Source organism: Muntiacus reevesi, chromosome 5 (genome assembly GCF_963930625.1).
Source record: "Muntiacus reevesi chromosome 5, mMunRee1.1, whole genome shotgun sequence".
Classification (NCBI taxonomy): domain Eukaryota; kingdom Metazoa; phylum Chordata; class Mammalia; order Artiodactyla; family Cervidae; genus Muntiacus; species Muntiacus reevesi.
The window spans coordinates 47619829-47636384 of NC_089253.1; the positions used below are offsets into that span (position 1 = coordinate 47619829).

The 16556-nt window shown below is 68.2% G+C and overlaps 1 protein-coding gene across 8 annotated transcripts in view; it reads right to left on the minus strand.

Annotated features, from left to right (window-relative positions):
* The window catches only part of BRSK2 (BR serine/threonine kinase 2), a 48712-nt gene that overhangs the window by 14551 nt on the left and 17605 nt on the right, over positions 1-16556 (minus strand). For all 8 annotated transcript variants that reach the window (XR_010663357.1, XR_010663355.1, XR_010663356.1 and 5 more), the window contains exons 2-9: positions 5302-5396; positions 5022-5107; positions 2651-2791; positions 1669-1785; positions 1210-1243; positions 954-1022; positions 648-794; positions 96-127 (exon numbers count right to left, since the gene is read on the minus strand). Coding sequence is in view for 5 of the 8 variants with exons in the window: in XM_065936633.1 (XP_065792705.1) it covers positions 96-127; positions 648-794; positions 954-1022; positions 1210-1243; positions 1669-1785; positions 2651-2791; positions 5022-5107; positions 5302-5396 (721 nt within the window). In the remaining 3 variants the exon portion in view is untranslated. The remainder of the gene's footprint in view (positions 1-95; positions 128-647; positions 795-953; positions 1023-1209; positions 1244-1668; positions 1786-2650; positions 2792-5021; positions 5108-5301; positions 5397-16556) is intronic.

Sequence of the window (16556 nt, forward strand, 5' to 3'; positions counted from 1 at the left end):
GGGCCGGGCCCTCCCCCCCCCCCGCCGTCCCTAGCGGGCCCTCCGGGCCACAGAGGCAGGCAAAGCGGGCGATGAGGGCAGGAAGAGCTACTTACATATACCATATGTGTTTCTGAATGTGCTCTAGCTACAAGGAAAGAGAAACAGGGAGTTAGTAGGAGGAAGGAGCGGAGGCCGCGTTAGGAGGCCAGAGGGGCAGGAGCGGAGGGGCGGGGCGGGAGGCTGAGCGGAGCGAGCCAGTCGCGGGGGAGGCGGGGGAAGACCGCTGTGGAGCCGGGGGCAGGGACGGCGGGGCCTCACGGAGGGGGCCATCCCAGACGCCTGGCTAGCACCCTAAGCCTACTACCCTCGGGGGAGAGAACAGGCGGGGAGCTGGGGGGCGGGGCTCGGGGCGGGCGGGAGGAAGGGGAGCAGGGGGCGGCGGGGGGCTGGGCGCAGGGAGAGCAGGAGGCGTCCGCCCCGACGGGGGCGCGCTGGGCCTCTTTGCAGAGCGGGGCCCCCAAGCCCCGGTCCCCCCACCCCACCGCCGGGCGTCCCCGACCCTGGTGCCCCCAGACCCTGGCCACCCCTAGACCCTAGTCCCCCCCCACGCGCCCCGGAGCGGGTCCGGAGGAACCGCACTCAGGGCTCTGCCCCGGCGCACGCACCGTGAGGCGCCGCGCCGCGTCCACCTCGATCATGCCGCGCAGCAGGCTCTGGCAGTCGGGCGGAATGAAGTGCGGCATGTGGAAGACGCCGCGCTTCACCTTCTCCAGCAGCTGCCGCAGGTTGTCGTCGTCGAAGGGCAGCGCCCCCTGCCGGCGGGGCGGGGTCAGGGCGGCGGACCCTCAGGGCGGGGCGTGTGGGGCGTGGGGGGCAGAGGGGCGGGGATTGGGGGGATGGAGGAGGAGGTGCGGGGGCGAGGGGCGCGGGGAGGACCAACGAGGCGGGGGCACGGGCGCAGGGAGCCTCACCACCAGCAGCGCGAACAGAATCACGCCGCAGCTCCACACGTCTGCCTTGCGGCCATCGTACTTCTCCCCCTGCGGACAGTCCTGGGGTTGGCGGGTGCACAGGGCCGGCATTCTTGCGGGGACGGAGGGTCCGGGAGGCGCTGGCCCCGCGGGCGGCGCCTCGGACAGGCGGCCAGGCCCCGACCTGGGGGTCTGCAATCACCGGGGCAGGGAGGCCCCTTGTCTGGACAGGGGCTGGGGTGGGGCGGCTACTTACCCGGATCACCTCTGGACAGGCATAGTGGGGCGACCTGAAGGCAAAAGCGGAAGTCAGGGCAGGAGGCTCAGGACGCACCATGCCCCGGCCATCCCATCCCCTGGACTTCGGGGCTGCCCCGCAGAACGGCAGCAGGTGGAGACTGAGGGCGGGGTGACCCCGCTCCACGCCTGCAGACTGCCTGGAGCGGATGCCCTACTGGGGCGCCCCAGGGTTTGGTGCCAGTTCTCCCACGACCTCATACCCTCTGCGTGCTCCCGGGAGCCAGGGCCCCAAGGAGCCGGCGCGCAGAGGCAGGAGCACGGGCACGCCTTATCCTCGCCCCGGCAACCCCCGGGGAGCCGGGCCCCTGCCTCCAGCCTGGGCCGCGGGGCCACCTGGCGGGGCAGCCATGGGCCCAGGCTGCGGCCACCGTCCTGGCCCGCGTAGAGCCGGAGGCCGGCTCGGGGCTCAGCTCACCCGCAGCTGGTCTCCAGCAGGCTGTCGCCAACCTGCAGCGACGCCATGCCGAAGTCTGCGATCCGGATGTTATTCTTCTCGTCCAGCAGAAGGTTTTCTGGTTTCAGATCCCTGTGGCTGGAAGGAAGGCGGGACTGAGGCTGACCGCCGCGGGAGCCCTCGGCCCCCTAAAGCCCCGCCCTCACAGCACGAGGCCAATGGCAGCGCAGCCTGCTGACGTCACCGGCGGCCAATCGGAAGTCTCCCTCGGGCCGCTGGGGGCAGGGTGACAGCATGGGCGACAGGGCTGCCAGCGAGGGGCGCGCTCTGCTTCACTCCCGAGTCTCTCCCCTTTCCTGCTTCCCGCACCGCACCTCACACGTGTTCTGGGTGACCCCGCCGCACCTGCTCTGGGCCAGCACCAGCCTGCGGCCCCCAGACCAAGGGTGCCCTGGCCCCGGGCCTCCGAAAGCACCAAGGAGATTTGGGTGGGCACCTGGCAGAGAGCTTTCCGATGCCCCGAGGGGGTCAGTAGGGCTACACTGTCTGATCCAGGGAGGGGCGGGGGGAGTGCAAGAGCTGGGGCAGGCACACCAGCAGGGATGGGAGCTACTCGGCGGGGAATGGGGTGCCTGGGGCACCGCACAGAGACCCAACCAGTGCGCCCTAAAGGAAGTCAGAAGGATGCAGCTGAAGCTTCAATACTTTGGCCACCTGATGCGAAGAGCTGACACACTGGAAAAGACCCTGATGCTGGGAAAGACTGAAGGTGGGAGGAGAAGGGGACGACAGAGGATGAGATGATTGGATGGCATCACCGACTCAATGGATATGAGTTTGAGCAAGCTCTGGGAGTTGGTGATGGACAGGGAGGCCTGGCGTGCTGCAGTCCATGGGGTCGCCAAGAGTCGGACACGACTGAGCGACTGAACTGAACTGGGGTGCCTGGAGGGGCAGAGGGGCACCTGGTGGGGGCAGGGCGCCTGGTGGGCGGGGCACACACCATATGGAGTGGCTGTGGCAGAAGTCCAGCGCAGAGATGATCTGGCGGAAGAACTTCCGGGCCTCTTTGGGGGTCAGCCTCCCCTTCTTGACCAGGTAGTCAAAAAGCTCTCCACCAGACACGTGTTCTAGCACCAGGTATCTGCAGGGAGCAGGCAGGCATTGGGTGGGTGTACCCAGCCAAGGCACCGCTGGCCAGAGGCGGTGGACCACCACCTGGTCCCAGCACTGCCCCTCGGCAGATGGGCGCCCACCCACTCCCCTCCTGGCAGGCCCAAGAAACAGGCCCGCACTGAGCCTCAAGGCCAGAGAGCACTGAGGTAGCTGACCCTCTCGTGAGCCTGAGGTTTGGTCCTTCCAGGCCCTTCCTGGGTTCCTGGATGAGCCAGGACACGTCAGATGCTTAGGCCCTGAGGGAGCCGGGGGCCAGCAGGGCAGACCTCAAACGGGATGGGAGCGGGCAGGGCACAGCTGGTCTGGAAAGAAGTGCGGTAGGGCGGGAGGAGGGCCCGGGGGAGGAGGGGCCAGAGGGAGGAGGAGGGGCCTGTGGAGGAGGGGCCAGGGGAGGAGGGGCCAGGGTGGGGAGGGACCTGGGTGGGGGTTCAGATGGCAGGTAGAGACGGCCCCCACTTGGCTCAACACAGCTGGGTGGTGTATGGGGGGAACCCCCTGGCCCTCTGAACCGAGAAGTGGGCTGTGTCCGAGCTGAGCCTCCCTGGGATGGAACCTGAGGGGCTGGTTTCTGGGGTGGGGTGGGCAGTGGTCCTCAGGGGAGCTGGGACTCACGCTGAGCACAGACCCTGAGGAAACCCTGGTGGGAGCTGGGCAAGGGTGGTTCTGGTGGCCTGAGGGGACTTGGGGGCAGGAGGGGGTGACAGGGGCCATGTGGTGGGACCAGGGCAGGCAGGGATGGAGTGTGGGCCTGGGGGGCGGGGTGGCATCAGGAGCTGGTCTTACAGAAATGGAGGGGCTGGTGCGGGGTCAGCCTGTGTGTGGCGAGGAGGAGATGGGGGAGGAAGGGCCTGAGACACGGGCTAGGGACACGGGGTGTCAGCGGGGAGAGGGGCGGTTCCCGGGGCCTGCCCTGTTCCTGAGAGGGGTCCAGGAGGTACCCCAGCTCAGGGGCAGAGACCCCCGCCTGAGCTCCCACCTCCAGGCTCCCAGCCCACTCTGGCACCCGGGAGGGTGCTGGGCCCAGCAGCAGCCAGGCTGGCCAGCCTGCGTCCTGCCAGCATCCCGCCCCGCCACCCAGCCTGTCTGGCCTGCCATCCCTGGTCCCTCCCTGCTTCTAGCTCATCTTGGGCGGCCTCCCAGGAGCCACACTCTCTGCCCAGCAGCCCCATAAGTATCAGAACAGCAGGACACGTTGACTCTCTCCTGCGTGCAGACGTGGGCCAGACCTGCCCAGCACCCTCCCGCACCCCAGGCTCACTGGCCTTCACCGAGACACGACCGGGTGGGTCCTCAGTCAGGTCAACGGGGGTGATGTAGACGGGAGGGGAGACCCATGGGTCGTGCCCCTCGTCGTGGTCCTGATGGAAGCTCCAGCTCACCAGTGTTGGGGCCCAGATCCACCCCCTCCTCCCCCAGCCCCCAGGCCTGAGGTGCGGGGGCAGTGTTCTTCCCGGGGCCCCATGGGGGCGGCTTGTCACACCGTCTGCCACTGAACACTCGGAGGGGGCTGTTGGTGGGGCGCTGGGCCCCCTGCTCCCCCAGGGCTGCCCAGGACAGAGCCCCCCGGGCTGGCCGGCCTGCGTGCATCAGGGCGCAGTCAGGGCCGGGCTGGAGGCCCCGAGGGCTGGGGCCACGGGCCTGCGGGGGCGATGCCAGGCCGGCGTCCCGCCCTCACCCCCTGGCTCCGCTGCTGTCCCAAGGAGGGCGCGGGCCCTGCCTCCAGCCGCGCCCGCGGCAGCAGCAGAGCCGACGTCCCTTCGTGACCCTGTGAGCGGGCGGCCCCGCCCCGGGTGCGCTCGCTGAGGCCACGCGCGGGAGGGGGCACGTGCGCAGGCTTTGCACGCGGTGAGAGGTCGGCCGGTCTCAGTGGTGACGGAAGGGCAGCCACGCTCCGCAGCCGGACAGCAGGCCGTGGCGCCGGTGCAGCCAGCCAGCCTGGGGTCCCCACGCCCGTGAGGAGCACGTGGGGGCTGCGGGGGCTGCGCGAGGGTCACGGGGCAGGGCAAACGGCCTGAGTGGCTCCTGCCCCTCGACCCCAGCCTCCGGCCCCGCCCCCCAGCACCGCCCCCCGGAGGCCCCGCCCCCGGAGCACTGCCCCAGGAGGCCCCGCCCCACAGGCCCCGCCCCCAGGAGGCCCCGCCCTACAGGCCCCGCCCCCAGGTGGCCCCGCCCCGCTTTCCGCACCCAGCAATACCTACAAATATTTTTTGTTTTCATAGACGTCGTGCAGCTTAAGGACGTGGGGGTGCTCGATCAGCTTCAGGATCGCGATCTCCCGCTCCACCTGCGGGGGGCCGCCGTCACTGGGGGCTCCCCCGGGGGGTCTCCCTGCCCCCCAGCTGTGCCCGGTCCCTGCCCGCCCACCCCGAGGTCCCGTTCCGTGAGCTCCCAGCTCCCCACCCGGGTATCCTGGAGCATCTTGAACTTCCTGCCCCCAACCCGGTCAAGAGCGGCAGGGCCCCCGCCCTCCCCCCTCACCTTCATCAGTACAGACTCGCTGAGCTTCTCCCGGTTGACAATCTTGACGGCCACCTTCTGGCACGTGACACAGTGGATCCCCAGCTTCACCAGGCCTGGAGGGACAGCAGGCCTCAGAGCCTGTCCGGCCAGGCCATGGCTCGCACCCTGTCCTCAAGAACCCCTCACTCAGCCCCTGCCCCACCTGGCACATCCTGAGCCAGACCTCAGGAGCTCTCTGCCCCCACTCCTCAGGCACCAGCCAGAGGCTGCCCCGAGCACAGTCCCTGCCCCACACCACACGGCGTCCTCCAGCCTGGCCTCAGTCCGGCCTTCACTTCCTCGCCAGTGACGCCTAGAGTCCCTCCCCAGACCTCAGTGGGGAAGCCAGGGTGACACCCAGTCCCACATGGCACCCCTCCCCCCCCCCACCACCGCTAGGCCTCACCGACCCTGCACCACTACCCATCACCCTCCTTCTGGCCTGAGGGACCCTGGGCACCCGCTCACCCGGGACACCGGTGAAGGCGCAGGGCCCCTCCCTGGGCAGGATGATGTCAGCGCACCTGTGCTGTCACCAGCATGCTGCAGGTACCCTCAGTCCTGCTCGCTGCCTCCCGGCCAAGCGGGCACAGCCAGGCACCTGGCCCTACCACCCACCCTCCCCAGAAGATTCGCTGGCAGAGCCCCTGACAGCCTCTCTGCCTCCCCGGCCTGGTTCCTGGCCTCCCGGGCCCCACCTGGACATTCCCCGATGGGAACGGAGGTGACCACCGCAGCTGGAGTCGCCTCCAGCACGTGGGAGCCCAGAGGCAGCCCCGGGGGAGACGCAGGGCTCCCAGCACCGCAGCGTGTGCTCAGCCTGGGTGGACGCCCGTCTCATTCACGCTCTGTGCTGCTCTAACTGCGACCTCGACGCGGCTCGTGGCTCTGACCAGCTGGGTTTGCACTTGCCCCTTTGGATGCTGCTATGGGGCAGCTCTCAGAAAACTGCAAAGCCCTTTGCTTGGGAAGCAAATCTTTTGCCACATCCAGGTTCCCCTAAGGGGCATGCGTCTCTTTGTCTGACCATTGGGGTCGTTTCATGAGCGCTCACACCTTCCCAGCAGCTCGCGTCCTCCTCCCCGCCCGCTGCCTCCTCCCCGCCGCCCCCCTGCAGCCTCACCCATGGGCAGCAAGCTCGCAGGTGGCTGGGAGGTGATCCATGCTCCCCAGAGGCAGGTGGGCTGGTCAAGGGCCGGGGACCAGGCCTGGTGGAAGCCCTGAGCCCTGAGCCTGCCCTTCCTCAGCACAGGGAAGGACGGAGGTCCCGCAGGGGTGCCCGCTGAGCCCCAGCTCCCGCTGGGGAAGGGCTGTGGCTCCTGGGGCTCTCACCAGCTGCCTTTGATCTGAGTCTGTGATTCAGGTCAGGAGACAGCAGAGCGAGCAGCGGTGTCTGCGATTCAGAGCCGAGACCCAGGGCCTCCACGCCTCCAGGACGGCCTCCAGTATGGCAACCGGGACTGGCACAGACCCCTCCCCCAGACAAGGTGGACAGGCCTCAAGGAGCCGCAGCCACAGTGGCCCGGCTGCTCCCGGGAACATGAGCCCCTCCGAGGCCCAGGGCAGACGCGGGACAAACTGCAGACACAACCGGGGAGGGTTCCTGGGGAGTCGCCAGCGGCCCTACGCCGAGCCTCACACCCCGCACGGGGGCCTGGCACACCAGCACACACACACACCCCTACACACGCGTCCTCAGGAGGCAGGACTCAGAGACACGTGGCCAATGAGAGAACACGAACTTCACCTCAATGTCGGCCTGGGGGAGCGACGCCGACGGCCCCATAAGTGGGGTGTGAGGTGGCTGCCGCCACCCCCACCCCGATAATCACAGCAGGCAGCCTGCTGACGGCACACAGGGGCCATGAAACACCAAGACACAGAGGCTGGGAGGACTGAGAACCCAGCGGACAAGGCGCCCGGGACACGCCCCATGCAGGCGGGGAGCTGCTCTGGGCCCGGGGACCAGGGACACGTGGCCGGGGCGCAGCGGGCTGCCCTGAGCCGTGTCCCAGAAATCTGGTGGCTTCCTCCTTGCCTTCATCTTCTCCCGCTTGTTGCCTCTGTCCCCAAAAGTCCGCTGTGCACGGATTCCTACACACCCTGCCGAGGCCAGCATGGAGGCGCCTCTGTCAGCTGGAGCTTCTGGGCCCCTGGGCACGCCGGTCTCCTGCAGCCCCAGGGCCCTCTGGGCGGGAGGTTTGGGTTTCAAGCAGCCCCACCACTTCCCTGGAGTGGGCCTGTCCTGTGAGGGAAGCCCAGGGCCACCCTAATTACCAGCCCTCCAACTGCTCAGGCTCATTTTCCAATTGTGACTTTATCTCTAATTATTGTCTTTACAGCAAATTCAGGCACAGTCAAGAGAAGAAAAGTATACAGTGTCACCGATAATTGCCGGAGAAGCTGGCAGTCCTGCTCAGGCGGCGGGTGCCCGGAGCTGCAGGGAGCGCTCCTCAGCACCCCAGCAGGCACCCACATACGTGTGTGGATGTGGGCAACACCCCCCCCCCGCAGGCTTCCTGAGCACAGTCTGGGGAGTCCAGGGACCAGGGCCACTGGCTGAGCGCAGGCCCCCGCACCCAGGCCCAGGTGCTGACCGCAGGACCCTTCCCTACCCAGGCGGCCCAGCCTACCGAGCAGCCCTGCCCTCCCCTCAGCCACTGGGCCCGCGGGCCTCGAGGCAGTCACAGGAGGCGGGGCGGTCTCCAGGCCAGGTTCAGCACCCTCTGCGGCAGGCGCCCGGCTCCCGCCCCCAGCTACTGGAGGAAGGATGGCAGAGCCTTGGGGACCTGGGAGCGGAAGAGCAGGAGGGGGAGGCGCGTGGCTCAGGCTGCGGCCCTGGGGCCTCAGACCTGCAGGGAGAAAGCTGGAGGGCCTGAGGGGTCAGAGGCCGGGTGGGGTGGCCCTCACCCAGGCCCTCTGGTCATCCTTGACCTCCCTTTTCTTCTTGGTCATGGTCCTTCGAAAAAGACCCTGTTGGAGGGCTCAGCAACGCAGGGACCAGCTCGGAGGACAGGACAGAGTACAAGGGACCGCACCCAGGGGTGCGCTGCCTGGGGCTGGACGGAGGTCTGGACAGGCGCTGCTGCCGCACCTGAGACAGAGGGGACCTCTCACCCCGGGCCCAACCCTGTGGCCCCGCGGGGAGTTGAAGCCGAAAGGGGGAGGGCGCAGCAGGACTGCCTGGGGACACCCCTCCCTACAGACATGGCGGGGGACACTCCCCAGACTGCACCCCAGCCTCCAGCACTGTTTCCCCCCCTTCCCTGAGCAATGAGCGTCTGCAGGCCTGGCCGGACGGGAACCGGGCTTCCCTCGAGATGCCCAGCCGAGGTGACTGCCCTGGGCCCCCAGCCCCCGCGGGCGGGCAGCACAGCTCAGCTCCCCAGGCAACCCTTCCCCCGTCCTGCGTCCTGAGCGAGGCCCCCCGGCCGTCCACCTCCACTCCACCCGAGACCCCTGCTGTGGCTTCTGCCACGCGACCCCCAAATGAGGGTGAAGGCTCATGAAAGGGTGGGAGTCAGCTTGTCTCGGGAGGCTCTGGGGGAGGGGAGGGCCCCAGCGCCGTGGGCACTGTTGATCTGAGTCACTCTGTACGCAGGGAGGGCGCGGAGTTGGAGGCGGAGGCGGACTGGAGCCCGCTTCGCCGCCCCCTCCGGCCGCTGTCCGTGGTGCTGACGGAGCAGGGGCTGCGGACGTCCAGCGCCGTCTCTGACGACCCCAGGTCTTTGCGGGACAGGCCACACCCGCTCCTGCGAAGCCCCCTCCGTGTGCCCACACCGGCCTCCCCGTGCTGGGGGCTCGGGCCCGGCGACCAGGCCGAGCGGGAGGAGGCACAGGACGCACCAGAGCCCAGCGCCAGGCACCCGGGGGCCCCTCCCTTCAGCCTTCCGCGGAGCCAGGAAGAGGGAAGGGCAGCTTGGACACCCCCGCCCCCCCCCAGAGCCCCTCTCGGTGCCTCAGGAGACACCAGCGTCCAGCCGCTAACGCTCACGGGGCCACCTAAAGGTCACCGACCCTGGGGCAGGTGGCCGGCCCTCCCCATGACTGTCACTGCACCACTGGACCATGTGGCCAGCTTCCCGGGGCCGCGGGCACAGCTGACGGCGACCCAGTTTCCGCCGCCTCTGCACACCTCGCCGTGGGGGTGTGGGGGACGCTGCTTTCCCGGGGTGGATGGAACGGACAGCCCACCGCCCCTCCTGCGGGGCTCTCCCTGGACGAGGGCGGGGGATGCTGCTCCACACTGGCTCCTGGGAAAATGAGTCAGCACAGTTGGCCACCTTGAGCCGTCCCTGCCTCCCAGCTGGCTTCCCACGCCGGCACCGGGGAGCTTGGAGGGCAGCGGGGGGCAGGCACGGCTTGTTAACGTAATCGAGAAGGGGCAGGAGAGGGCTGAGTCCCCACACTGGGAGGGGCCACCTCTGGTGTACCGCTGAGAGCCTGCAGGCTGCCCGTGACCGTCCCCGGGACCAGAGCTCCCAGGCCCTGCACCCAAGGCCAGCCCAGTGGCTCCTCTGAGGAGGTCCTGCTGAGTGGGGGGTCTCACTGCTCCTGCAGCTTCCTGGCTCTGCTCTGGCCACACACACCCCCCACCTGAGTGCCAGCCCACGGACCCCAGCCCGCCCTCACCGGGGCTCACATGTGCCCTCTTGATGCAGAGAGGGTGGGTGGTTGTGGAGGCAGAACTCAGGAAGGAGGCCAGGTTCTCCATGAGCCCAAGGCCCAGAGAGGAGCCTGTGCCACCCAGGGGACAGCCAAAGGGGGGGGGTAGGACCAGAGCGGGCCTGAGGGGCTCCCAAAGAAACTGCGTCCAAGGAGCAGCCCCTCCCCCAGCTCCCCAGGCTCCACCAGGCAGGAGTGATGAGGCAGAAGGTGCAGGCCCGGCTCAAGGAACCAGGCATGTCTGCACCTGCCACCTCAGTACCCTGCTGTCCATTCACCTCAGCAGAATGCAGCCCCACAAGGACCCTGGTGGCCCCCAGGGCAGTGTGGTCCTCCCCAGGGACCCCCGGTGACCCCCCAGGGCAGTGTGGTCCTCCCCAGGGACCCCCGGTGACCCCCCCAGGGCGGTGTGGTCCTTCCCAGGGACCCTCTGGTGACCCCAGGTCAGTATGGTCCTCCCCAGGGACCCCCGGTGACCCCCCAGGGCAGTGTGGTCCTCCCCAGGGACCCCCGGTGACCCCAGGGCAGTGCGGTCCTCCCCAGGGACCCCCGGTGACCCCCAGGGCAGTGTGGTCCTCCCCAGGGACTCCCGGTGGCCCCCAGGGCAGTGTGGTCCTCCCCAGGGACCCTCTGGTGACCCCAGGGCAGTGCGGTCCTCCCCAGGGACCCCCGGTGACCCCCAGGGCAGTGTGGTCCTTCCCAGGGACTCCCGGTGACCCCAGGGCGGTGTGGTCCTCCCCAGGGACCCCCGGTGACCCCCAGGGCAGTGTGGTCCTCCCCAGGGACCCTCTGGTGACCCCAGGGCAGTGCGGTCCTCCCCAGGGACCCCTGGTGACCCCCAGGGTAGTGCGGTCCTCCCCAGGGACTCCCGGTGACCCCCAGGGCAGTGTGATCCTCCCCAGGGACCCCCAGTGACCCCCAGGGCAGTGTGGTCCTCCCCAGGGACCCTCTGGTGACCCCAGGGCAGTGCGGTCCTCCCCAGGGACCCCCGGTGACCCCCAGGGCAGTGTGGTCCTCCCCAGGGACCCCCGGTTACCCCCAGGGCAGTGTGGTCCTCCCCAGGGACCCTCTGGTGACCCCAGGGCAGTGCGGTCCTCCCCAGGGACCCCCAGTGACCCCCAGGGCAGTGTGGTCCTTCCCAGGGACTCCCGGTGACCCCCAGGGCAGTGTGGTCCTCCCCAGGGACCCCCGGTGACCCCCAGGGCAGTGTGGTCCTTCCCAGGGACTCCCGGTGGCCCCCAGGGCAGTGTGGTCCTCCCCAGGGACCGCCGGTGACCCCAGGGCGGTGTGGTCCTCCCCAGGGACCCCCGGTGACCCCAGGGCAGGGTAGTCCTCCCCAGGCTGCAGCAGGGCTGGTCTGTGTGTCCAGTGGGACGTGGCAGAATGGACAGCCTCCCTTCTCCAAGGTCAGATGCTAACGAGAGCTCAGCTTCCTTTGGGATCCTGGGGGTCACCGCTCGAAGGAGCCTGCTGCCTTGTCTCAAGGCGATGCCCCGTGGAGACACACTGACCCATCTCTTCCCCTGACACGGCCCCCTCCAGAGTCTGCCTGGGTGTGGGGGGGTCCTGAGGGTGGGCAGGCCACCCCACTGGTGTGAGGGTTCACCCCTTGTGCCCACCTGGCTCTCCTCCTACCCCCCACCCGCAGGTGTTGGCTGTGGGCGAGAAGCCGCAGCTCAGGCTTCCGGGAAGGGCATTGGCTCCTCGCTCTGCAGGGTGAGTGCTCCGGGCGGCAGCTAAGCAGCCCTGCCCACGGGCAGGCATCCGCCTGGGGCCCCAAACCCAGGTGCGCAGGGGTGGAACGGAGGCCCACGTCCCGATACCTGGACCCCAGGCATGAGTCTGTTTGGGAACCTGGCCTTTGCAGAGGCACTTAAGCCACAGATTTCAGGAGGAATCGCTCTGTGTGTAGGACAAGCTGGCCTCAAGGCCAACGACAAGGCTCTCACGAAGAAAGGCAGACGGAGACATGGGAGAAGGCATCGCGGACATGGAGACAGGCCGCAGCGGTGCTTCCACAAGAGCCGCAGGCCACCGGCAGCCGGGGCGAGGGGCCGGGCCCACCCCCCTCAGAAGGTCAGAGAGGCACCTGCAGACTTCCGACCCGCAGAGCTGAGAACAGACTCCTGTTGTAACGACCAGGCTTGCGGCAGGTGTGCGGCCCAGAGGGCTGTGCACGGGGCCGTCGGCTCACACGGCATCCACCCTGTCTCCTCTCATCACACCCTCCTGGCACATTTCAGAAGGCTTTCCCTTCACTCCAGAGGATGCTACGTAAGCACAGGCTTCCCTGGTGGCCCAGACAGTAAAGAATCCACCTGCAGTGCAGGAGACCCGAGTTGGATCCCTGGGTCGGGAAGTTCCCGTGAAGAAGGGGATGGCCACCCACCCCAGTGTCCTTGCGTGGAGGACTCCATGGATGGAGGAGCTTGGCAGGCTACAGTTCCTGGGGTCACAAAGAGTCTGACATGATGGAGTGGCTGACACTTTCACTCTTCTACGTAAGCTTATTCCCGTCACTCACTGTCAGGTGGGCCCCTCCTCACGCCCACCCAAACGCAGCAAAGGCCTCATGCACTGGAAACAGGCAGTTCCCAAGAGTCCTTAGCACTCGTGGGGGCCTGAGATGTAAGGACAGGATTGGGAGGGGGTGGGGGTCTGCGCCTCCACGAGAGCCGACACCGGCAAGCCCAGCTCTCTTCCTCACCCTGCCTGCACCGGGCACAGCGCTGGGGAGGGCGCCTCATGGGCCGCAGACCCGGCCACCCTGCGCACGGCTGAGACCCCGGGGGCGGTGCCCTGGGCAGCGGTCGGGCCTGGATGCGGCCACCTGCTGCAGTCAACCACCACCTAGTCAGAACTAAGGCTCCTCCGTGTGTTGCACTTGAACCCTGACCCTTGCAACAGCCCCTCCCTTCCTCAGCAAGGGAAACAAGACCAGGCCAGGCCTGCGCAGCCCCAAGGCCCGCTCGCTGCCACTGCCGGAGGGGTCAGGGCGAAGCTGCCCCACGGCCGGCCGGCCGGAGGCGGGCGTCCCCGCTGCCCCCTCAGGACAGGCTTGGGGAGTCGCAGGTGTGCTGCGCAAACAGGTGGGGGCAGAAGAGAGAGGCTAGAGCGAACACCGGCCCTTCCCCGGGGCTGCGGATGGGCGGGTTTCAGCACCACGGACAGGAGCCGGCGCCGGGCAGTGGGAGGGGCCCGCCCAGGGAGGGAGCCAGAGCTCCGAGGCGCCCCCTCTTCTCTGGGCCCAGCAGGCGGCCTCCTGCACCACATCCCCGGCTGTGACCTCTAAGCCCAGACACCCCCGACACTAGCCCCAACCTCAGGAGAGGCCCGCCACCAGCGGGGCCTGGTGCCCGGATGCCGGGCCCCATCCGCCCCCCCACAGAGCCTCCCACAGCCCGAAGAGCCCTCGGAGTCCAGGAGACACTCTTCAGGAGCCCCCACCTTCTGGGGGGGCAGGGCCAGGACTGGGCTGGTGGGGGTGGGACTCCAGGGCCCAGGGGGGTCCTGGGAGAGGGACCCTCCGTCACTGGGGGATCCTCTTGGCTCCCTCCAAGCCTGAGGCAGACTGGTGGGACAGGGCCCACGGTGCTCCGGGCTGGCGCAGAGCGAGCTGGGGGTCGCACGGAAGCCAAGCCTCACCCCCACCTGCCGCTCTTCCCCCCACCTGCCGGCAGCTTTGCAGCTCGCTGCCCAGCACTCTCTCCGAGTGACTTCCCTTCGCACCTGCCCACCCCGGGGCCCATGCGCGGCTGGGGAAGTCCTGAGGCTGCGGGCCTCGCCTTCAGTAGACAGAGACCTGATGAATAAATGGAGAAAGGCCATGGAGCCCTGTCCTCCGCAGGCCAGCAGCGCGCGAGCTCCATCCGCGTCCCTGGCCGCGGCCCCAGGCAGCCCCTTGGCCTGGACTTGAGGCCCGGCCACGAGGACGTCTGGGGGCGCCCTGAACTGCCGCCCCCTCTTCTGAGCTCCCTGGCAGAGTCCAGGACCGCCTTCCTGGAGGCTTCAAAGTCTGCTCCTCCAGGCGCAGCGCAGGGAGAGCGGAGAGCTGGACCTGGGGGCACCCCCACCGCCCCGGGCGCCCTGGGCCCCACTTCAAACAAGCCGCCGCCTGCGCGCAGAGCTGGGGCGGACGCAGACCAGCGCGGGAGGGGCGGCTTCTTTGAAGTTGCCGCCACATCAAAGTGCGCGCGCTCCCCTCATCCGTGCCCCGCCCGGTGCTTCCCGAGGCCCCTCTTTCCCGCCCCCGGGCCAAGCTCCGGGCGCGCCCCCCGGTTCCCTCGGGCTCTCCTCCGGGGCCGAGCTCCCCAGCCTCCCCTCCCCCTTGGGTTGGTGGGGACGCCCGCAGCGCGCGCCCAGGCTTCGCGCGACATCCACCCCGGGGGCGCCCACGCTTCCGGGCTCCCCGCGACACCCTCACACCCCGCCCCGCGCTCCTCCGGGGCTGGGAATGAGGCCGCGATGGGAGGACTCGAGCCGCGGGCGCGCCGCACCGCGCGGCTCGCGCTCAATATAGACTCCGCGGATGCCTTCGCCCACCAGCGCCAGGCGGGCGGGCGGGGGAGGGGGCGGCGCGCGTCTCTTGGGAGACGACTGTTCACGCCCCGAAAGGAACCTCTCAAATTAAATTAATTAAGCCCCGAAATATTCCACACAGCAGTGTAGCCGCCTCTGCAGGGCTCCCTGCCCGCCCCCGCTACAGCACCCAAACACCAGAGGCGGCTGCCGAGGCTCAGTGGGGCAGCCCTCGACCCAAGGCAGGAAGGAGATGGGGGTTTGCCCCCCACCAGCCCTCAGGAGCCCTGCCCGCCTCTGTGGCCATCCTGTGCCCCTTACGCGGCCCCCCTCCTGCTGGGACCTGAAGGCCCTCCCCAGCTGGGGAGCGGTGGGCACAGAGAAGCTGGTAGGGCCGCCCTGCCCCCGCGCTCCCGCTCAGGCTCTGCGGCCTGGTCCCCGTCTCTCCTGGGGGGCTGCCCGCCCTCCCCCCGCGCTCCCGCTCAGGCTCTGCGGCCTGGTCCCCGTCTCTCCTGGGGGGCTGCCCGCCCTCCCCCCAGCCCCCCAAGCTCCTGCTCAGCTCCGTGCCCAGGAGGAAGGTGCTGAGAGACGCCACCACCGGAAGCCCTGGGATGAAGGCTCAGTTGCCAGGACCGGGCGGAGGGAGGGGCCGCAGTGACCCTGGGGACACAGACCCTCCTCCCCAAGAGCCACTCAGCCCAGGCTCCCCTGGTCAAAGCTGAGAAGGGGCGGGGGAGGTTGGGCACCTGCTGGGTGTGAAGGGGATGCCGACCACCCCGGCCTCTGGCTCAGCAGCTGGGAGACCTGCCCCCACCACAGGCTGGCGTGGGCTCTGGAGGCAACCAGGAATAGAAGCACCCTCCGTGGCCGGGAGGTGCCCGGAGGCGCTTCCCACGCAGGCCACACCGAGGTGCACATGCAGAAGCAGCTCCAGCGATGACGATGATGAGTCAGGAGAGGAAGCGGGAGGGGAGGACCGGCCCAGAGGACTCTGCTGGTCCAGGTGATGGCAGAGCAGAGCCGGGTGGGGCTCTGGGGCAGGGGGCAGGATGCTGGCGGGACCTGGGAGGAGGTCAGCTGGGGGTCAGCACCAGGAGAGGCTGCCAGGGTCCTGCCAGCCAGACAGGTCCAGGTCCCTTGTGTTTGCCTCCTGCTGACTCCACCCCATGGATTATAAGGAGAGATTGAAAGGAGAGATCTCAAATCCAGGAACCTCTGGAAGGAGGAACGCAGGTGATGGGCGCAGGGCAGGGGCTGGGCCTGCCAGCCTCCGGGGTGGGGTGCCCGAGAGAGGCTGCAGGTGCCGGCGCCAGCTGGGCCCGGGATGGGGCTGCAGGAGCAGACGGGCACTTACCAAGGGTGCGGCCCAGGCCAGCATCCCCCCTCAGGCCGAGAGTGCAACACGACCGGGGACACAGCCCAGGACCCCAGGGGCCAGGAGGCGCCCTCAGCACGCCCCCACCAGACACCACACACCGAACTCGAGGCAGGAGACGCCCCGGGAGAGGCCTAGGAAACCAAACATTCCTGAATCTCCCACAGGTGGCAAACAGCCAGCTTTAAATTATTTTACTGTTTATTGCATTGATTTACCAGGACTTAATAAGTTGCTATACCTATAAAGCAAGAAATCCCCCAAAAGGAAGAGGAAACAAGAGCTCTAAGATATAACAGTGAGAGAGAAAGAAACTGCTGAAATAAAGACTAAAAATATGAGAAAATGCCCAACCAGGCAGAGCAAAAAGGCCAAAAAAAAACTGAAACGGAAACAGATGATCAGCCCACGATGAGATCCAAAGGGAGTAGCCGAGTGTACAGAGTTAGTGCCCGGAGCAGAGGGTCCTGCCAGAGCAACAGGCCCTGGGTCCGCCCGTCCACTGCCTCCAAGTGGACCCACATCCAGGCACAGCCTCTCAAAGGTGAGGTCACGGAAGCTTGCTTCATTCATTCACTCATTCACTTGACAAGTACGCACTGGGCTTCTCCAGGGACAGGCATTCAAACCAACGACAAAAAAGAGGTGTCCACACCGTGGGCTTTACACCCTCGAG